The 18816-nt window shown below is 38.4% G+C and overlaps 1 protein-coding gene across 2 annotated transcripts in view; it reads left to right on the forward strand.

Annotated features, from left to right (window-relative positions):
• The first annotated feature begins 2074 nt into the window (after positions 1-2074).
• Positions 2075-18816, forward strand: part of CCDC170 (coiled-coil domain containing 170) — a 34093-nt gene continuing 17351 nt past the window's right edge. For both annotated transcript variants that reach the window (XM_068184598.1, XM_068184599.1), the window contains exons 1-6: positions 2075-2157; positions 5631-5679; positions 9034-9165; positions 12051-12307; positions 15937-16081; positions 17826-18011. In XM_068184598.1, coding sequence (XP_068040699.1) covers positions 2111-2157; positions 5631-5679; positions 9034-9165; positions 12051-12307; positions 15937-16081; positions 17826-18011 — 816 coding nt within the window. In that variant the 5' untranslated portion in view covers positions 2075-2110. The remainder of the gene's footprint in view (positions 2158-5630; positions 5680-9033; positions 9166-12050; positions 12308-15936; positions 16082-17825; positions 18012-18816) is intronic.

The following is an 18816-nucleotide window of genomic DNA, read 5'->3' on the forward strand; positions in this document are numbered from 1 at the left end:
TTTCATACATGTGTAGAAACCTAAGATCCACAAACAGAGGATTTGCAAAATAACTGCATGGGTTGAGTTGGGACTTTCAAGGACTTTGTGTCTGGTTTAAGTTCCTCAAACTGAAAATGACCCAATGTATCAGCACCAGCAGCTTTCCCTTACACAGATTCCCACTTCTTTCCCAAGCTTTATTGGTTCCTCTATATGCATATTGCATTTTCACCATCCCCTTTGTCCAGGGGGGAAGTCCAGGGTTGTAAAACCAGGTTATTCCCTTCAGAAGATTGCTGACCCCACCTCATGTGCTTATCACAGAGACATCATCACATGACTTCTGGCTTTGAAATTATTTTTACATATCCATTCTCATTTAGACACCTGCAGAATATCAGCTGGTACATTTTTGAATGTACTGGGCGCTGGAATTGGGGTTTCATAACACCGATCAATTTGAGCATCTTTTCTCAACACCGAGCATTTTCATGGAAGGGAAAGTTTGTATTAATTTTAAAATTATTTTTTTATTCAAAAATTAGTGTGGCTTTATTAGGTCCCTACATTCAAGATATTTGCATCATTCTTTGCTCAGAAAGGCTGAGAACATCCTTTCCATGTATTTTATGAAATACAACATGAAGAATTTGATTAATGAAAATGACTCCTCAAAATTATTTGGAATTAAAACTCCCAAATTAACCCTTCCTAATTTATTTCCTGTCCCTGTTAAGGAAAAAGAAACACGAAATTCTTCTGAGAACTCTACTTTTAAATACTAGCAAACAAGGGTAAAGCATTTTAAAAGTGTGAGCATTTTGTAATAAGTTAGTTTTTTTTCTCAGTCAAATGGCTTGAAGAGTGGGTATTGCACCTGTTCTTTTTCAGAGCGCTACATGACATTTCTACTTTTCTTCATCCTTTTTTTTTTTTTGGTCTCTTTTGTTGTTACTCTTGTTACAGTTCACCAGAATAAAGTGAGTTTTTTTAAGAGCAAATAACTTCATAGATCTGCAGTAAGACACAGCTGTATAAGCACTCCCTCCCCATCACCAAGGGTGTAGAAGCAGCTAAAGTGCAACTCCCGAACCAGCCGTGGCACTGCAGGACTAGCGATGGGGAAGTGTGCTTAGGAAAGCCAGCGCAAAGTTTCACAAGCATTTACTCCTGCATCTGCATGCCGCTCCAGTAGTAGGATGGATTAGGCTGTAGTCGAATGCTGGACAAATCCAGGATGATATTTTTGTTCAAATTTGCAGTGGATAGTAAAACGTGCCAGATTTCCTCTGGGTTTATGTAAGACTGCCCACTAAAAAATTTAACCTGTCAAAAATACTTAATAGATTGGGATTGCAGAATGAGGTTACCCTGGAGCTGCATGATCCACGCCGGCAAAATCCCCCCTCTGTTTGGGGCTTCTGTGTCCTCGGCAACAGCAGTGAAACGGTAGCGGGCACACAGGGACAAGGACAGAAAAAAATTAGTACTATCCCTAGCTTTTTCATTTTCTTCTCTGGAAAACGTGATTAGGTCAGCATTCCTGAGAAAGGTAAAGTACTTTTTGACTTTTGAGTACAGAAATGGTGCGTGATGGCCCTGTCCCCAGAGGCTGATTAAAGCTCACTGGGTCTTCAGAGAAAATGATGTGCAGCTGCCATACACCCACAGGTCTAACTGTCTTTTACTGCAACCTTCAGTTTCTCTCTTCCCGTGTTTATCCACTTTATTTGGATGAAAGGTGAGGAGGAAGAGGAGGAGGCGCTCTTTCCGCTGGAGGCAGTTCGGCAGCCATCAAGGAGGGCTGCTTTTGCGGGGGTGCTCCTGTGGCAGGTTCTGGGGGGAGAAGGAAACCCTGTTTGGGTAACAGGAGCCGCTGCTCAGGTGCCATCTGCTCCGCTCGCCTCTTTTGACTTTTTTTTTTTGAGGGAAAACGTGAGCAAATGTTATCAGGTTAATGTTTATTTGAAGTGAAAATAAACAAAACCAACAAACCCCGGCGTTTCTGTGAGTCTTCCCCTTGCGAAGACTGCTCACTTGCAGCCAGCGAGCCCGGTCCCCGCTTCCCTAGCCAGGGCCCCCCTTCGTCCTTCCCCCGGGACGCGTTGCCAGGGGCACGGCTGTGGCCATGAGCGGCTCCGGGGCTGGCGGGGGCAGCGGCGCGGCGGAACCGCGGTAACCGAGGGACGGGGCAAGGCAGAAAGGGCCGAGGGGGCTGGTTTGGTTAGGGCTTGGGGTTTTTGTGGCGGTTCCCCTATTAGGGAATACAGCCCGGACTTTGGAAATATACCCCCCTTCCTACGCCCCTTTCTGTCGGTGTTGCTGTAGCGGCTGACAGGGGCTGGCTATAAACCCCCTTTCCAAGTCATCTTTGCAACATTCAACTTAATCTCGCCTTTAAACACCTCCCCCCAAGCCCCCAGGAAAAAAACAAAACAAAAAAAAACCACCCCCAACCAAACAAAATAAAAACCAACCAACCAAAACCCCAAACCAAACAAAAAACCCCAACCCCCAAACAGAACTCCTGCAGGTGCAGAGCTGTACCCGGTGGTCCGTGCGTGGTGCGATTGAAGCCCCATGAACTTCAGCTGATCATTATAGCTTATCTGTACAAGTTCAAGGCCAGAAAGATTTTTCTTAGTAAGTGCTGCAAAAGGGAGTAGCTTTCACAGAGCAGGAATTTATAGTTATCTAAGAATTTCTTCTTTGCATCTCTTCCTCCTTTGAAAGTGGTTTGCTGGCTTTGATGTGAATTTAAGGGAGACACTAGAGGATATTGCTTAGAAGGATCAAACCCTGGTACTAAACATATAATAGGAACCTTGTAACAATTTTGTGTTCCAAAGGATAAACAATTTATTTCTATGAACAATTTATTTGGTTGAACATCAATTTTTTAATGAAGCTATATTGTTCTGAGACAAAAAATACGGAAATTTGGTAGTTTGTAGTGGAAAAAAAAAACCCTGCCATTATATTAAATCAACTGTTATGACTCAATTACAAACTTTTTGCTAGCACTGCTTAGTGACAGAGTTGACAGCAACCTGCTCCACATTTTAACCAAGCAGAAGTCAAATAGTTTGTGAGTGTTGATTTTGGGACTCAAAAACATGCTAGAAATTACATGTTTATAAAATGTAAGTTACAACTGCTAAATCAAACTGCCGCACTAATCAGTTTTTAAATGTATATATACCAATATACTCAAGTATTTCTTAAATATTTTAATTTTGTTGACTGTGGTAAAGTATAGTAGGCATTGTAGGAAAATTGCAGCTGTTGGCATTGCATGATGGTCTGTTTTTTAAATTTACCATTTAAGTAGTTCTGTTACAGAAGTTATTTAACTCTACTTAGCACTGATAAAGTAAAAACAGTAGAATGAATTGTTTGCACAAGTCCCTCCATAAGCACTTAATTTTGTCCCTTTTTATTGTTTAGGGAATAAACACAGCAGCTCCTTGTTAATCATTTTGGAAAAGCAGTGAGAGAAAGTGTCAGGGGAGTTCCAAATTCCTTAATTTGTCTACACAGACAAAGGATGAAGTCAACCAGAAAGCATGTTAAGAAATGTTTAGAGTAAGTGATGTATCTCTCTAATTGCCTTCAGATGACTGCTGTCTTTCATCGCATGAAATGCATTTATTATATTTGGATGCAAATATACCTCATCCTAAGAGAAAAACAAAAGATGGAAATGCTTTTACTGCTTCTTATAGTAGTAGCAGTGGGTAAGACTAAAATTTTGCTTGTAATGAAGCTTTCATTTGGGCCCATTAATCAAGCTTGAAATTGGCCTCTTTGAGGCCAATGAACAGCAGGGATGAATTTTTAACTTTTCAGTAATACCTTTTAATGATTACTGCAAAGGGAGGAGGATAGAGCTGAGCAGTACCCTTCTGAAAGGAATTTAGAAAACCTCTTTGGTAATTTATTTGAGCTGCTGAGAGCACTTAAGTTAGTTTTACATGTTTCTGGAACATTACAGTAATGCAGAAAAACTCCATAGGTATGTAATAATAACAAAAAAAAAGTACTACAAGCAGTGAGTTGAGCCTAGTAACAAGAAGGAACCAGCAAGGGGAAATAGGACTTTACTGAGTGGATAGTGATCAAAGGTATTTGGGTGTTTCTGGCACTTTATAATAACGTGCAAGAGCAAGTGACAGAACTGAAATAGTTGTGAAATATTACTTGCAAACTTTTATTTATGTTAATATATAATTATCAGTACATTTTGAGATCTCTGATAGGCAAATTGGGCAAAGTATTATCTATAAAGATATAGATAATATACAAAATATACATATGAGATGTTTAATTTGTGAACCATTTTTATCCCACCCCCTGAAGTGACTCTAGTCAGGGAGTCAGCCTATTCCAGCTAACAAGTGACAGGACAAGAGGACACAGTCTTTAGCTCTGCCAGGGGATGTTTTAGGTTGGGCATTAGGAGGAATTCCTTTACAGAAAGCATGGTTAGACATTGGAATGGACTGCCCAGGGAGGTGGTGGAGTCACTGTCCCTGGAGGTGTTTAAGGAAACACTGTGCGTGACACTCAGTGCCATGATCTGTTTGACATGGCGGTGTTTGGTCATAGGTTGGACTTGATGTTCTCAGAAGTTCTTTAAAACCTCATCGGTTATGTGTGATTGATTTTAGTCTGTTTCCGTATGTGTTAACAAAATCTGAGTCACTGTGGAACAGTGTCTGAGCCTTCTCAGGCTCATTGCTGTGTGTAGCTGTTGTGCTTTTCTGAGGTGATGTGCATGCTGGCTGGCTGGCTGTGGCTACCAAGAAAAATCTGCAGCAGCCAAGTGTGAAAATTTTTCAACTAGCCATTCGTTCAGGTATTTCATGCTGGATGTCATCTTCCTTCTGGCTGCAACTACTACTACTACTACTACTACTGCTAACAACAACAACAACAACAATAATAATAATAAACTCTGCTGCTACATTGTATTTTCAGAAGTTATAACAATTATATGCATGTTACACTCATGAATATTCATTGTCTTAAGAAAAAAACATTGCAGATTTGGGAAATCTCATTTGGCTTGATTTCAGAATATGAAAATGTATGACACTGGGGTTTATAAAAACCATTGAACAGCCCATTGAGTCCAACCACTGTACCAAGTCCTATACAGATATGTAGGTAAAAAGGACCCACTGATAACCATAATATCTGAGAGGGAAAAAAATATGTATTTCAGTTAAGATAGACTCTGTGTTATTGCTCAGATCCTTTTTAAATATATCAGTATAAAAGAGATGCAGGACAAAAGGAGAAGTGAAATAAAAACTTGGAGCACCTGAAAAGCAGTGGCAAAAGAAGCAATCACTGCATGAATGCTGCCTGTGTAGCTGAACTGGTGAATGTACCCTGGACATGTCAACTTGAAGGTGCCTGTTTTGGTTAGATGTGAGCTTGAATATTGTGGAAACAATCAGAGCTCATAGGCCACTAGAGAAACTTTCCCATGGTGTTTTGCTTTCACGCCCAACTTTGCTGATGGTAACCTATGATACAATTTAGTGAAGCATATCAGTGAAAAAATAATGTCACGTGCCATCATATTACTAATCTATTTAATTTTCACCCTTTTTTCCCTCTCCCCCTCATTTGTTCTGTAGAAACAAAGGAAGAACGAAGTCAACAAAGGTTCGTGAGTCATCATTTTTGGTATGTCAACCCCAATGTGTATAGGTGCTTTGGGAATGGGAAGAGGAAATCCCTGCCCTGAGTACAGTCTATGGCAGGGCATTGACAAGTCACTCAGGGTGGTGATGGGTGTTTAAATGCCTGCTGGGGGCTTTCTGTTTCAAAAAAGGTTTTTTAAAATTATATGCTTTGAGCAAGGGGTCTGGGCTGTGTGCAGGCAATGGCAGTGGTAGTGGCATTTGGCAGCACTGAAATAGGAAATACAACAGGAAATAAAAGAGAAGCTGCCAAAAGCAGAATGGGAGTGAGCGACTTTACAGTTGGCCGATTTCAAAGTTCATGGATAGGTATAAAACTACTGAACATTGTTGTAGTTCTGTTGTTTCTGAATCAAATTAAGCTTTCCAGCTAAAGGCTGGGAGATAATGGCATTATTTAGTAAAAAAAGTCAAAACAAAAATGGTCAATAATAACAAAAATCACCTTATATTGTTGATCTTCTAAAGAACACCTATTACTAATAAAACTGAAGATTCAAGTAGATATTGCACTTAAGTATTGTAAATATAGGCTTAGCTTCTGTTTAGCATATAAAATTAGATGAAAGCTTCATTTTCTTGCAGATAAGTGGAAAGAGATGAAAAAAAATTAATAATGTGAGTGGGAGAAACACCCAAAACCTAGGTTAATTAGACCTGATGGAGTGTTAATATATTAAGAATTCTTCTGTCTACTTTCCCTAATTCTTTTAACACTTCATTAATTCTATTTTCCTAACAAAATCAGTACAGCTTACTCAATACTAATGAAACATTAAAAACCTGATTTTTTTCCACAGATAGAAAAGTGCCACATCTGCATTACAAATTTTACCCCTATAGTAAAATCATGCCAATTTAACTGAATTGTCTGATAGGTCTGGTTAAAGATCAAACTTGTGATTTGCTGATGGTAACCCACAGAAACATAGAAAACTGTTAATTTTAGAGCATGCATGTTTCCTGCTAAAAGTGTGATGATAATACCAACTTTCTTAGTGTGGCGCCACCATGATTAGTTTTATATTTAGTAAGGCCTGGAGGATGCAGAGCTCTGCCTCTGTAAATCTAAGACTGTAGGTGAGTAGAACAGTAATTCCCATTGACTTTGACACCTGGCTTCATTTAAACTTTTTAAAAATCCTTCTGGATGTGTAGCTGCATCTTTAAAGTGCTCATCATTTAAAAATCTAATTTGCATGAAAAACATAGATTTTGGAAGCTTCAGCTCTAAAGCTGTTACGTTGGTTATTGTTGCTGAATGGGGGCTTCTTTTCTTCAGCTATACTCTGAAATGTATTTATTTCACAAGTTTTGAGATGTACTCCTTTCTGTGAAGTCATAAGTTGTGGTTTTTTAGAGAAGAAAAGGAAAAGCCTACATTCATGCAAGTACTACAAATGTAATAACATACATAACCATCATATCCGTGTTACTGTTTGCAATCTCCATTCATGGTTTTGCAGCCCTTGTGTATTACAGAATGAGAAAAATGCCCTCTACACTAAAGAATCTCATGTAGTTGTACATGTGAAACAAGCAGAGTGAAGCAAAAGTAAGACAAAAGCAGTGAGGAGATGGCACATGCTTTCCCTCACTCCCTCAGAACAGTGATAAAGTGTTGAGAAAATTAGCAGCCCTTTTATCTCCAAGATTCTGTGCTGTGTTCTATGTGGCTGTGAGTTTTCTGCATGTGTCAGTTTGGCTTGATGAGAATGGCAACTCCTTTGTGGAAGAGCACAGCTGAGTGTCTTTGAAGGAGATGAATGCAATTAAACTTGATGGGTCTAATCTAGTGTCAACTAGCACAGGGAGGAAAGATTAAAGAATAGAGCTGGTGATATTATAGCAACTAATCCAAGGTGATTTATCTTCTGCTGCAGTCTAAACTAGTAGTTTTTCCCCATTCCTCAGGGATTTCTCTATGTGTTGCATGGCAAATGCTTATTTTAATAGATGCCCACATATTTGGAAAGTTCTTCAGGGTTTTTTTTTTTTTTCCCTAATTGGAATGGGTAGGGGCTGAATTTGTAATTTATCTCAGCCTGGAAATTGATGCTGATGTAGAAAAGCATGAAGAGAAGATGTCTTTGTCTCCATTGCAATACCTTTTTCCAAAACCAGTCTTTATCTGGGGGTATTTTGCATTTTGTAATTCATACCCAAATGTACCAGGATTGCAGTTTTGTTTCAGTCCTGTGTGAGAGCTGATGGAGCTCTCAGAGAAATCTCGTGTTCAGTTCTCTGCTATGTGTGCTTCCAGCATAACCGAAATTTAGTTCTGTTCTGAAGAGATTACATTTCATCGGTTTTAGTTACTATTGATTGAAAAAAGAAAATTTTCTGTCTAATGAGACTCTACCAAGACTTCAAGTCTGAATTTTCACCTTGAAAGACTTAAGTAATAAAGGCCAAAAAATCCAGTACATTCCTGCTCTACTACAGAAGAGCAGAACATCACAAAAAGGAGAAAAGCTACTATAGAATCTGAAGGGCACAGCTAAAAGGGTTGTACAAGTGCTGTGAAGGAGACTGTACTAGAAAGACAGAGGCAATGCTTACCATGGAATCAGGACTTGAAAAAGAATGAAAGGTAGTCATTATGGTGATGGCTGGGGATGAGAAACATCAGTCAGGAAGCTGAAGTTGTGTCCAAGTGATGGAGTTCAAAAGGACCTCTAATCTTGAAAGGTTAGAAGTAAAAAAGCAAATGGAAAGCCAAAAAGTGACTTGCAGGAGCAGATACAAGTGTCTGAGTAGGCATGGGCTCTTCAGCCTGGTAGAGAGACTGTGGAGGTGAGATATGATAGAAATCTGAAAAATCTTGAGTGGCAGAGTGAAGATGGATAGCCATTACTTTTTTTCAACATTTCTTCTGAATGAAAAATGAGGCAATGTGCAGTATAACTGAAGTCTAAAAACCAAAGTGATTCTTTGCATAAGAGACCCCTGAAGAGTCCCTTTGGATTAAGGTTTATAGGGGTTGAAAGAGTAACTGGATAAGTTTGTAGAAATGGGACCTTTTGAATGTTACTAAATACACAGAAACTGCTGGAAATAGCCAAAGCTGAAAACAGTGGGAGGTCATGGGATTTTTGGGGGAGACTATCTTACTTTAGCACTGGTATTGGTGGCTGAACTTGCAGATGAAGGTGGTGACTCGTAGAAAAGCGACTGTTTAACCTATTTTTCAGTTAGTGTGTGTTACTCTGGGAATAATACTCTGCAACATTTGGAGTAATGCCCTGGAGCAGCTTAATCAAACAAAAAAACACTCAAGCAAAAATGTTCCAAAAATGTGATGTCTAAAGGTTTTGTATTCATGCTGTCTTCACAGGAATCTCATGATCACGTTCTTTTGGATATTCCCGTCACTAGAGAGCAGATGAATCACTATCGAGCTGCAGCTGAAACTGCTCAAAGTGAACTCGCAGCACTTTCAGTGAAGTATGACTGTGCCCAGTCAGAGGTACATCTAAAAATAATTTCAAATCCTTCTCCAAACCTGAGGATATTTTGTAGTCTCCTTATGTAGAGACTAGAAAGCTTGCAGAAGGTCTGAAACTTGCTTTTGCTACAGAACTTTTGGGTTTTTGGTTTTAGAATATCTGTGTGATTTTTACTTTATTTCCTTCTGTGATCAATAAATGATTATAAGTTTGTATTTGGAAGATTTGAAGCAGTGCAGCTTTTTATCATCATGCAAGTGCAATATGTTTATATTAAACATTAAAATTAATTAAATTTTGGTTGTATAAATGTTCAGATAGATTTCCTCCTCTTGCTGGTGAGTTAAGATCTATCTGCTCATTCTTCACTCATGTCTCCCTTTTATTCAAGTTATAGCTCCCCAAATGTGCTCTGCTACCGTCACCAGTGAAATTGTGTTTGTGCTAATGAGGTTGATTGTAGCTGGAAAGTCTGAAGAACATGTGCACATACTTTTTTACTCTTCCTGCTGTGTAGATGGTGTTTCTCAGGAGAGGATTTATTTCAGGATAATTTTTAGAACTGCCTTGTTTCCACAAGTAATTTTTTTAACATATAACTGGTTAAAATTGATTTGATTGAAGTCATCAATGTGGGCAGTGGTCAGTTTAAAGTGGAGTAAAATTTACCTTTAGAAGACATGAAATGCTTACATTAATTCACATACAGAACTACAGGCATAAGTGTCTGTTGGCTGAGGTTTAATTTGATCAGTTGGTCCTGAAGTTACTGCAGGGTTCACCTACATTTAACATTTATCCAGAACTGGTGCCTTAAATTTAAATTTTAAGAAGCCATAAATAATCTAATGTTCTCATACAAAGAATTTATTACTGGAAATGTTGAATGGCTTTATTGCCAGAACATCTGACTGATTTACAGATTTTTCAAGACAGTGCTTGTAAAAGCATAGTCAAAAAAGCAGCTGTTCATGCTCTTGTTAATAAAGACCTTCATGACCCAGCTGAGGTCAGAGCCTTGTTCTGCTGAGTGCTCTGTAAAACTCATGATATGGGATTATTCTTGCCTTTTCTGCTATTGGAACTGACCACAGAGACAATGGATAGATGAAAAAATATCACATAGGGAGTTGAACCACAGAGAAATTTTAAGGTTATGAACACTCTAAGATACCATAGCTTGGTCCAGCTGCCAAGGAAAGCAGTGCTATTGTTCCTTCAGCTGCTCATTTCCTTCCCCACACTGCCCCACCCGTTGTGCTGGCACAGATGTGTGTGTAGTTTTACAGTGCACTGTTGTGTCCATGCAACTGAAAAATAATTCCTTTCGTTCTGAGTTGCTTTTCAGCTAGATCAGTTTGCCAATCTTATTTCACCTTGTAGCCATATAAGCGCTTCTTCTAGCATTAAGAGGAGGGCGGAGTATGGAAATGAAGCCCATGAACCCAAGAAAAAGCCAAGCTGCTTTTTTCGAACTCAGTGCTGCTCCAGAGTGTCTGATAAACCTGTGCTTGCACATGAAACATAAGCTTACTGAAGGCTGTGATGCTGCTGCAAGGGTGATCCTCCTACCTGATTTCTTAGCCTTAACCTTTGCTCTGTGATTCTCTTTCTCCTCTGTGAGAGAAAATTGAACTATTTTCTGTTGGTTGTTATTTAAGTTGTTTGTAAGGGAGTCAGACAAACACAGAGCTGGTGCGAGGGAGAGGACAGAATGTGTGGCTGGAAACAGGCGAAGCAGGACCTCCCTTTTCCAAGGCAGTTGCTGTTCTGTTGGCTCACCAGCCTCCCAAATTTCTCTGAGTATCTTGGGTCATACTGAAAGACTCCAACAGAGAAGTGAATTTCCCTTTGGTCTGGATTGCAGTCTAATGTCTTAAATATTTTTGCCTTAAAATGCTTGCCACAATTTAGAAGTTCTGTCACTCACCATAAAGAGCAGTTAACTTGGCTAAATTATTTTCCTGTTAATTTTATGTGATAGGACAGAAGTCCTTCAGATTGCATCTTGCTGCTTTTAATTGGAATTGTCGGGAAAGCTGTAACATGCCTTAACACTCCTTGTGACAAAAAGTCTACTTTAAATTACTTGTTCCTAATAAAAAAAAAAATATGGAATTTTTTTTTTTGTTTGCCTGATGAGTCTGCCTCTAATGCAGTCTCCTAGAGAAGCTTCTAGCAGAAATAGTTCAATGGAAAATGGTATTTTTAACAAAGAGAGATAGGAAAATCTACTGAACTCCATGAGCTCTTGGAAAGCTTTAACATCATCCCTGTAAGAGGGTGATTTTCCTGCTTCTACCTTTCCTTAAAAGGCTCTGTTGCTCTTTCTGTGTAAATACAGCTACATTTAATTGGATTATCATACCCAAAAATAACTATTTGCATAAGATGAGGAGAGGATGCCTACCACACATTGCTCCAAAAATTTACTTGCCTCTGAATATGCCTCAAGCCGTCAAAAGGGTCCACATTCATACAGCAGGATACTTTGCTGTTACAACTCCCTGCAGCTCTAGATTATCTGAGGAGTTGAGCACCAGATTTGGAAGCAGGCAGGCAGCAGGCAAAAAAGAGGGAATTGTGGTGTTAATAACTTTGCTGTACTGAAGATACATAGGAGACATGAGTTAAGGTTGTGCAGCAGAACTTAAGTTAGACTTTTCCTAAAGTCTGAATTAGTAAATAACTTATTTTCCTGTAAAATGTAATCTTGAAAAGTTGTATTGTGTTACCCTAGTAACACAATACCTTTTCCTAGTCATATGAAAGTAAAGTTGTGTCCCTCTACTCAGTCTTGTAGTGATAAGAAATGTGTTTCTTGTCACATTACTAAGCTTGTAATACAGTATTATTCAGGCTGGGAAAACTATTCTTCATTAATTTTCTCCTTTTCTATCTATAGCTGCTTAAACTCAGGTCGAGCATGATCTCTAAAGAAGTTTCTTTTCAAGAGCTGAAGGCTGAAGCTGAAAGCTATAAGGAAAACAATGCCAGACTGATGTCTCGCCTCCTGTCTTTGCAAACACGAATCCAGGAGATGGAAGAAGAGCTGTGTGTGCTCGCTGCTTCTAAAAACCAGGCTGAGCTGACAGCTCAGGTGGCATATAAGGAAAATTTGGAGCTGAAGGAGGAGCTTAATGAGAAAAGTGCCAGACTTAAGTAAGAATCATGTGAGATAAGAAACAACTTTTTTTGGATGGGATGACAGAATGGTACAGTTGTCATAACAGAAAAATAAGTTGGTGCATAGACTTTATTGCAGTTCTGAATTTTGTTATAGTGCCTGAGTGTGTGGAAAGTGTTGAAATTTGAATTTTGTTTTGAGTTGGTAGTCCATACATAGAGGTTTGAATGTTTTGTACTTTGAAGGTGAAATGCATTGAACTTATAAAAGTTCCTTTAACTGTACTGTTCTTAGCATAGTGTATCAGAGCACTGATATGTCAGTTCTACATAATTGCTCATGTTTTGTGTCTGTAGGATGGAAACTCGTAGCAAAATTGATTGGTATGAAAATATTCTGAACTCTTAAATTCCAAAATCAGTCAGTCCTATTAATAGACAGCTAGACTTTTATAATGGATTTTTCTGCCCATTATCAGATGAATATTTGTGACTCTATCAATACTGTCTAGTCAAGAGCAAGGTGAGTGTTTACCAGACACCTGTATTTCCCAAATCAGTGTTTGGCACAGCTCTGCCAGGTTTTATGCATTAAAAGTGAATAATTAAGTCATTTTAAAGCTTAGAGAAAACCATTACAGTGCACTTGTTTATTACCAGCTGATTTTCCAAAAGCCCTGCCTGGACAGTGCAGTTTTACATAATGGCTGTTAAGATTCTTTAAAATGCTATTTCTGGTAGGGGAAAAAAAAAAAAAGAAGAAGAAGAAAGAGGAAGAAAAACCTCCTATCCTGTTTGCTTGCCTAGCTCACTGGGAGAAAACAACTGGGATACTGGTTTTCATAGTTGCCTGCCATTATAGTGATACCTTCGATTTTATGGGCATAAATCTCTGCTGTCACCCCCAGAGCAGTCCTGGCTGCTGTCTTTGGCATACAACACTTGTGTAATCAGTTCTGTTTGTGCTGATGCATGGTGATCAGGACAAGGGGACTGCTGCAAGAGAGAAATGAGCAAAATAAAAAACTTGATTTCCACCTCTATCAATCCCAGCTCTGTTTCACTGTGCACCTGCAGTGTGCCACTGGACTTCTGGCAAAAGGGATAGTGAGTTTGATCATTTGGAAGGAACAAACACGTTGGACTGCCCATGAATGTGCAGTGTTTACTTCCAAAGATTTTTGTTATCCTCAGCTAATGGTTACATGTGTCACTTCACACTAAGCAATGTGTTGCCTCAGTGAGCTTCAGTCACTCAGTCTGGCCACCCTGGTAGTGCCTGGCATATGACTAGTCCTAACTAGGTGTTCAAAAAAGATTTTCACTGAAAACCACTAATGAAAGGGAAGAGCAAGCCAGCATGCATGAAGTGCATATTTACATTCTATACCTTGGGGATATAGTAAGAAATGTTTGGTGAATTCTATGATTGGCTTCCAGGATGTGCACCTCTCCTATTGAAAATGGGGCTTTTGTACTCAACATGTCTATTGCCATGGTATTTTTAGAGTGTGAACTGTCAAAAGCTTTTTTCTTCTTCTTTTTCCTTCCCTTCTCTTTGCTCATTAGTTCTGAAGAGCTAGCAAAACTGTGAAAAAGCTGTGTTCTACTTTTTTGTACCTGATTGCCTATTTTCTAGGTGCTCACACCCCTATGTGTGAGGCAGTACCTGCCCTACTGCAGGTAATTAGATTATTTGTAAAGTTATCAAATGAGTGCTTTGTACTTCAGATTTTTTATTTTTATCAGGAGGCATGGTTTTGTTAGTGGATACATCAGTTTTTTCGAGCCACAGAACAGTTGTGGGTGGTCAATCTTTTATAATATTCTGACATATAGGCATGCATGTATGGCCTGTCTGAGCCTAATACATTTTCACTTCTGATATATCCCCCCTCACAAGAAACAGTTTAGCAATCATCTCATGGTTTAGTTTTGTTGGGGCTACAGAGGAAAGGAAGGTGCCCAGAGGTGAGGAAGCTGTGAGGGTGCTTGTGTTCTGAGGGACAGTGTCTGCTGCAGAAGGCAGAGCTCTTTTGGCTCATGGTGTGTGCTGTGCAGTACTATGTGGAACTGCCCTCACAGTGTCCAGAGCAGTAATGAATGTTTCCATTCCTTTCAGTTATTCTTCCACTCTCTTTCACTTTGCAGCATTTTCAGCAGCTGTGCTGATCTCCTTCCTAAGGTTATGTGTTAAATCTTTTCATGGACTGTCTGTTTTGCTTACTGATTTATGAGCATTTTATTCAATGTACTGTGTTTGGACTCACTGTACATCTCCTGTTGGAGTCTCGTGTGGCTCTTTGGTTGTGGAATGATGCTCTGTTTGATTGCCAGCCGGGAGAGGAAGAAATCAGACATGGAAAAGAATTAGTCCAGCAATGACTACTGGGTCTGCCTTAAAAACTGAGAATAGTGCTACACTCTGATAAGCAAATGAGTTTCAATAAAATATTTGCTCTAGACATGCATTTGGTTCCATCTCAGGTCTTGATTTATTCTAAAGTGAAGAACTTGCTTTAGAAACAACCTTGTTTTTCAAATGGAAGCTTGTCTTGCAAATTTACCACTACCAATCTACCATGTCTTGCGCTCTACCACTAAGTACCTCACTCGTGGGTGTTGCTGAGAGGTATTGGAATTGACATTTGGATTACACTAGTGATTGTTTTGAGCTCTGTTTGGTTGGCTGGTTTTGCTAACCTGTTTGTTTGTAGTTTTTCATAAGCAATGTGTATTTCAGCATCATTTTTTTCTGTGTTTCCTACTGAATCAGACTGTGGCGGTTCTTGTTTGCGGGACCCATTGGGGGACCCATCTTGTCCCTTGCAATTGAAGGAATGTAGCCACATTTATACTAATGAGTTAAACTCAATTTATTTGGTTGGTTGTTCTTGTATTTATAAACTGACACCTGCTCTAAAGGCTGAGAACACGTTCCATGTGGGATATGCATCCGCATGAAAGGCACCTGTTGGGTGAAATTTATGGCAAAATTGTGATGAAATTGCTGGCAAAAAGCCCCCTTTTCTTAATATCTTTGTGGTAGCCCCTCGCTGCTGTCTTTTTAAATGCATTCCTTTCATGAGTAGTGCTTCAGAGTACTGTACAAGAAAGTGGTGTGTCCCATCTGTGCTTCTGCTCGTAAACTTCCCTTCATGGATACTCTGGATGTCTTACACTTCCATTGGTCCAGAAAGGCTTCTCTTTACTTGAAGTTTGTTAATCTCCTCTGTCAGCTTCTTTAGAGAGAGGGGATGTGAAGTGCTTTTCACATATTTTTGCTCAGAGTTGATCACTCTCTCCTCCCCACTTACTTTTTCTAAGCTTTCTCTTGCATTTTCTACTTGTAGTATCTTGAGGGCACTATTTATTTGTGTCACTTGGTTCTTGTGTTTCATTCAGATTTTGTGCTAAGAATGAGACTGGGATCATAGAAGATTTTTTTCAAGTGTTAAAAACAATGATGAAGAAATGTTTACACATAAGGCACCAGCAAAAGTAATATGTATTAACATAACAGATATAGAGAATTAAATGTAATTTTAAAAATTCATTTGGTGGTATGCAGAAGCTAGCAATAGTCTTGGGACAATGTATTTTGCCTGGAATTCTTTTTCAGGGAACATTCTTCCTGATGTGTATATTTTTTTTTGTCTCATTAGTAAATATTTGAATGAATGTGAAGAAAACATGAGTCAAGCTTCTAAAATCAGCAAAAACTATGAAGAGCTCCTTACAAATCTTTCTGAATTCTTGGACATAGACATCAGAGAAAAAGAGAAACCGCAAGAACATTTAACATCAAAGGTGATTGTGTAGGCAAATATATCTCTACAGTGATTTAATAGAAAAATATTTAGTTGTCACAGAAGTAAAGCAAATAATAGAGATCCTTGTATTTAATTATGGTTTGCAGACATTGCTATCATTTAAAGGCAGATTTTTTTTTTTTTTTGTACTGGGCTAATTTTCAAAGGTGCTGAAGACTAATATGCCCCAGTGAACTCAGTCTGCTCTTATCTGCATAAATAATTGTTCAGCCTGTAGTTCCCACATACAGTCTTGATTGAATATTGGTGAAAAGCTTCCCTTAAAACATTAATGTGGGGGTCAACAGGTGATGTGTAAACTGTAGCACTAGATCTTATCTCTTATTTTGAGCTGACATACCATTAAATACAAACATCTGAAATGGCATGCCCTAAAACAACCCTTACGGTGTCCTGTAATAAAATGCTGTAAATAACTTTGTGGTGTTTCTGAGACTTAATAATAAAAATTTATGATTTCTCTTCAGAATACTTCTGATGTTCCAAAAACTAAGCTTCCATTTAGGAAAAGAAAATTGTTTGTATATTCTTCTAGCATCTGTCAATGCTGCTGAAAGTAATTTTATTATAATTTTATGCATTTGACTCATTTTCTGTCCACTCTTTGATCTCTATTTTTCTTCACTTTGGAGCACAATAGATATTTTGGGAAATTCTATTTCATTATGTTCATGTCATTGTAAGATTACAGTTGTAATAAATCAAGATTATCTAGGTATGTATCACAGTGAGTGTACACCCTCATAATATTACATAATATTTCAAGCACATTGCAATTTTAATAGATGCTCTAAAAAAGTTGTCACACAAGATGCACTCTTGCATGCTTTAATAATTAATAAATTAATTATGAGAGATTTAAAAAACATTTTCATGTCTTTTAACAATGTAGTAATAAATCTAGTTGGGAAATCTAATTTGTGCTGAAAGCTGTGCCTTAGGAAACCTTAGCAACTAGTTTTTCTGGGGTCTTGGCACATCTATTTAGCTTCTTTTCCACATGATGGTTTTATTTAAGACAGAATTGATCTGTTTTAGTCTTTATAAACGTCTTGCCAGTAGGAATCAGGGTACATTTTTTGCTCACTCTTTGAAGTGCACCCATTCATCTATTCCACTGATTGGAAATAGCATAGCACACCAAAACAGCCCTAGAATCTTCCTGGAAAGGACTCCTTTTTCCAAGGAGTTGGCTGCTCATAATGGCAGCACACCAGGTATTTGGCCCTGTCCTTGAATGTACTTATGAAATATCTGTTACTAATTCAAACCTCTGGTGCTTAAAAAGTTTTGAGCATGAATTTCAGCTTTCTTGTTCCAAATGAAAGGCATACATCTTAAAAAGCCAGGCTGGAAAGGTTTGCTTTTCACATGAAGGAGCTGAGTGGTCTGTTTTCTGACCTGCCTCACGTCAAGCACGGATATGCAGCAGCAGCAGCAGCTCTCCACCTGTTTAATACATCATAAAGTCTGTGTGGGAGTAAATCTGAATCACGTTATGCTAAGGTGGGGGTTTATAATGAGAATATAATTCTGTGATTTTAACTGTCTTTCTACTCTTTTTCTAAAGGAGCAGTAAAGTGCAATTATAGGTCTGACCCAGGGGTCACCAGAAACACCGAGTCTCTCTTGGCATGATTAGGTGCAGGTATAACTGGGATGAATATTTTTAATTTTAAAGCGCTTTTAAGAAGCTACTAATATTTGATTTATTTCTCAAGGTCTCTGAAATACGCAAAGAAAATGTGACATTAAAAGACCAGGTTTCTGCTCTTCAAGAAGCTGTGAATGTCCATGAGATGGAGTCTAAAGCTAATAGAGAAACTATCATGAGACTAGTTTCAGAAGTGGCCAAGGAGCAGAAAAAGGCAGCAGGATATTACCAAGACATGGATAAACTTAGTAAGGTACATAATTGCATGGCTTGTATGCTTGACTGGTTTTCAAATGTTTTCTTGCAATTTCAAATTAATTTTCAATAGGAATTGCATGAGAAAAAATGCTTCTGAAAAATTATGTTTATTAGGGACTTCCTAAAAAGGACATTTTCTAAGGTTATTTTCAACTTTTTGAAACTGAGATACGAAGATTAAACAATAACATTTTGTAAAATAGATCTGAGGTAGATTTGATGGCTTTCAATGCTGTTTGCACATTTCTGGTTTTGTTTTCTTCTTAGTGTTGTAACCTTTGTGCTTGCACAAACATGTAAATAAATGAATGTGTATATTGTTAATATCTGAGGCACAAGTATGAAGTGGTGAAAAAATAATATTTCTAAAATAATATTTATTTGATACTGCAAGTTTTCTGAGAATTTTTCGACTCAGTTTTACAAAAATTCTAATGAGAAATTGAAAGGAATTAATTGGACACTATTCTTTCTCTTAAAGCACTGGCAGGTTAAGTGTCTTGGCTTCCATACGCGCTAAATTATCTTTTCACTGCGTTATAAATTTGTATTTCATAACCATTGACTCATAGCCCAAAAGCTGTAGCAATAGGATGGCTCTTACAGGAAAGCAAGAAGTTTCACTGTTGGGAAGACTTAGAGGAAATCTGTGCAGCAGGAAGGATGGTCAGATGAGAAATGCAAGTTAAGTTGTAAGTCAAGTATTTCAAATTCCCCTAGCTATGATTTGTGAAGGAAATGGATGTGATTTAAGGATTGAATTGCTCCAGGAGAACTCCCCATTAAGAGTTTGTATATTT

Source organism: Anomalospiza imberbis, chromosome 3 (assembly GCF_031753505.1).
Source record: "Anomalospiza imberbis isolate Cuckoo-Finch-1a 21T00152 chromosome 3, ASM3175350v1, whole genome shotgun sequence".
Taxonomy (NCBI): Eukaryota; Metazoa; Chordata; class Aves; order Passeriformes; family Viduidae; genus Anomalospiza; species Anomalospiza imberbis.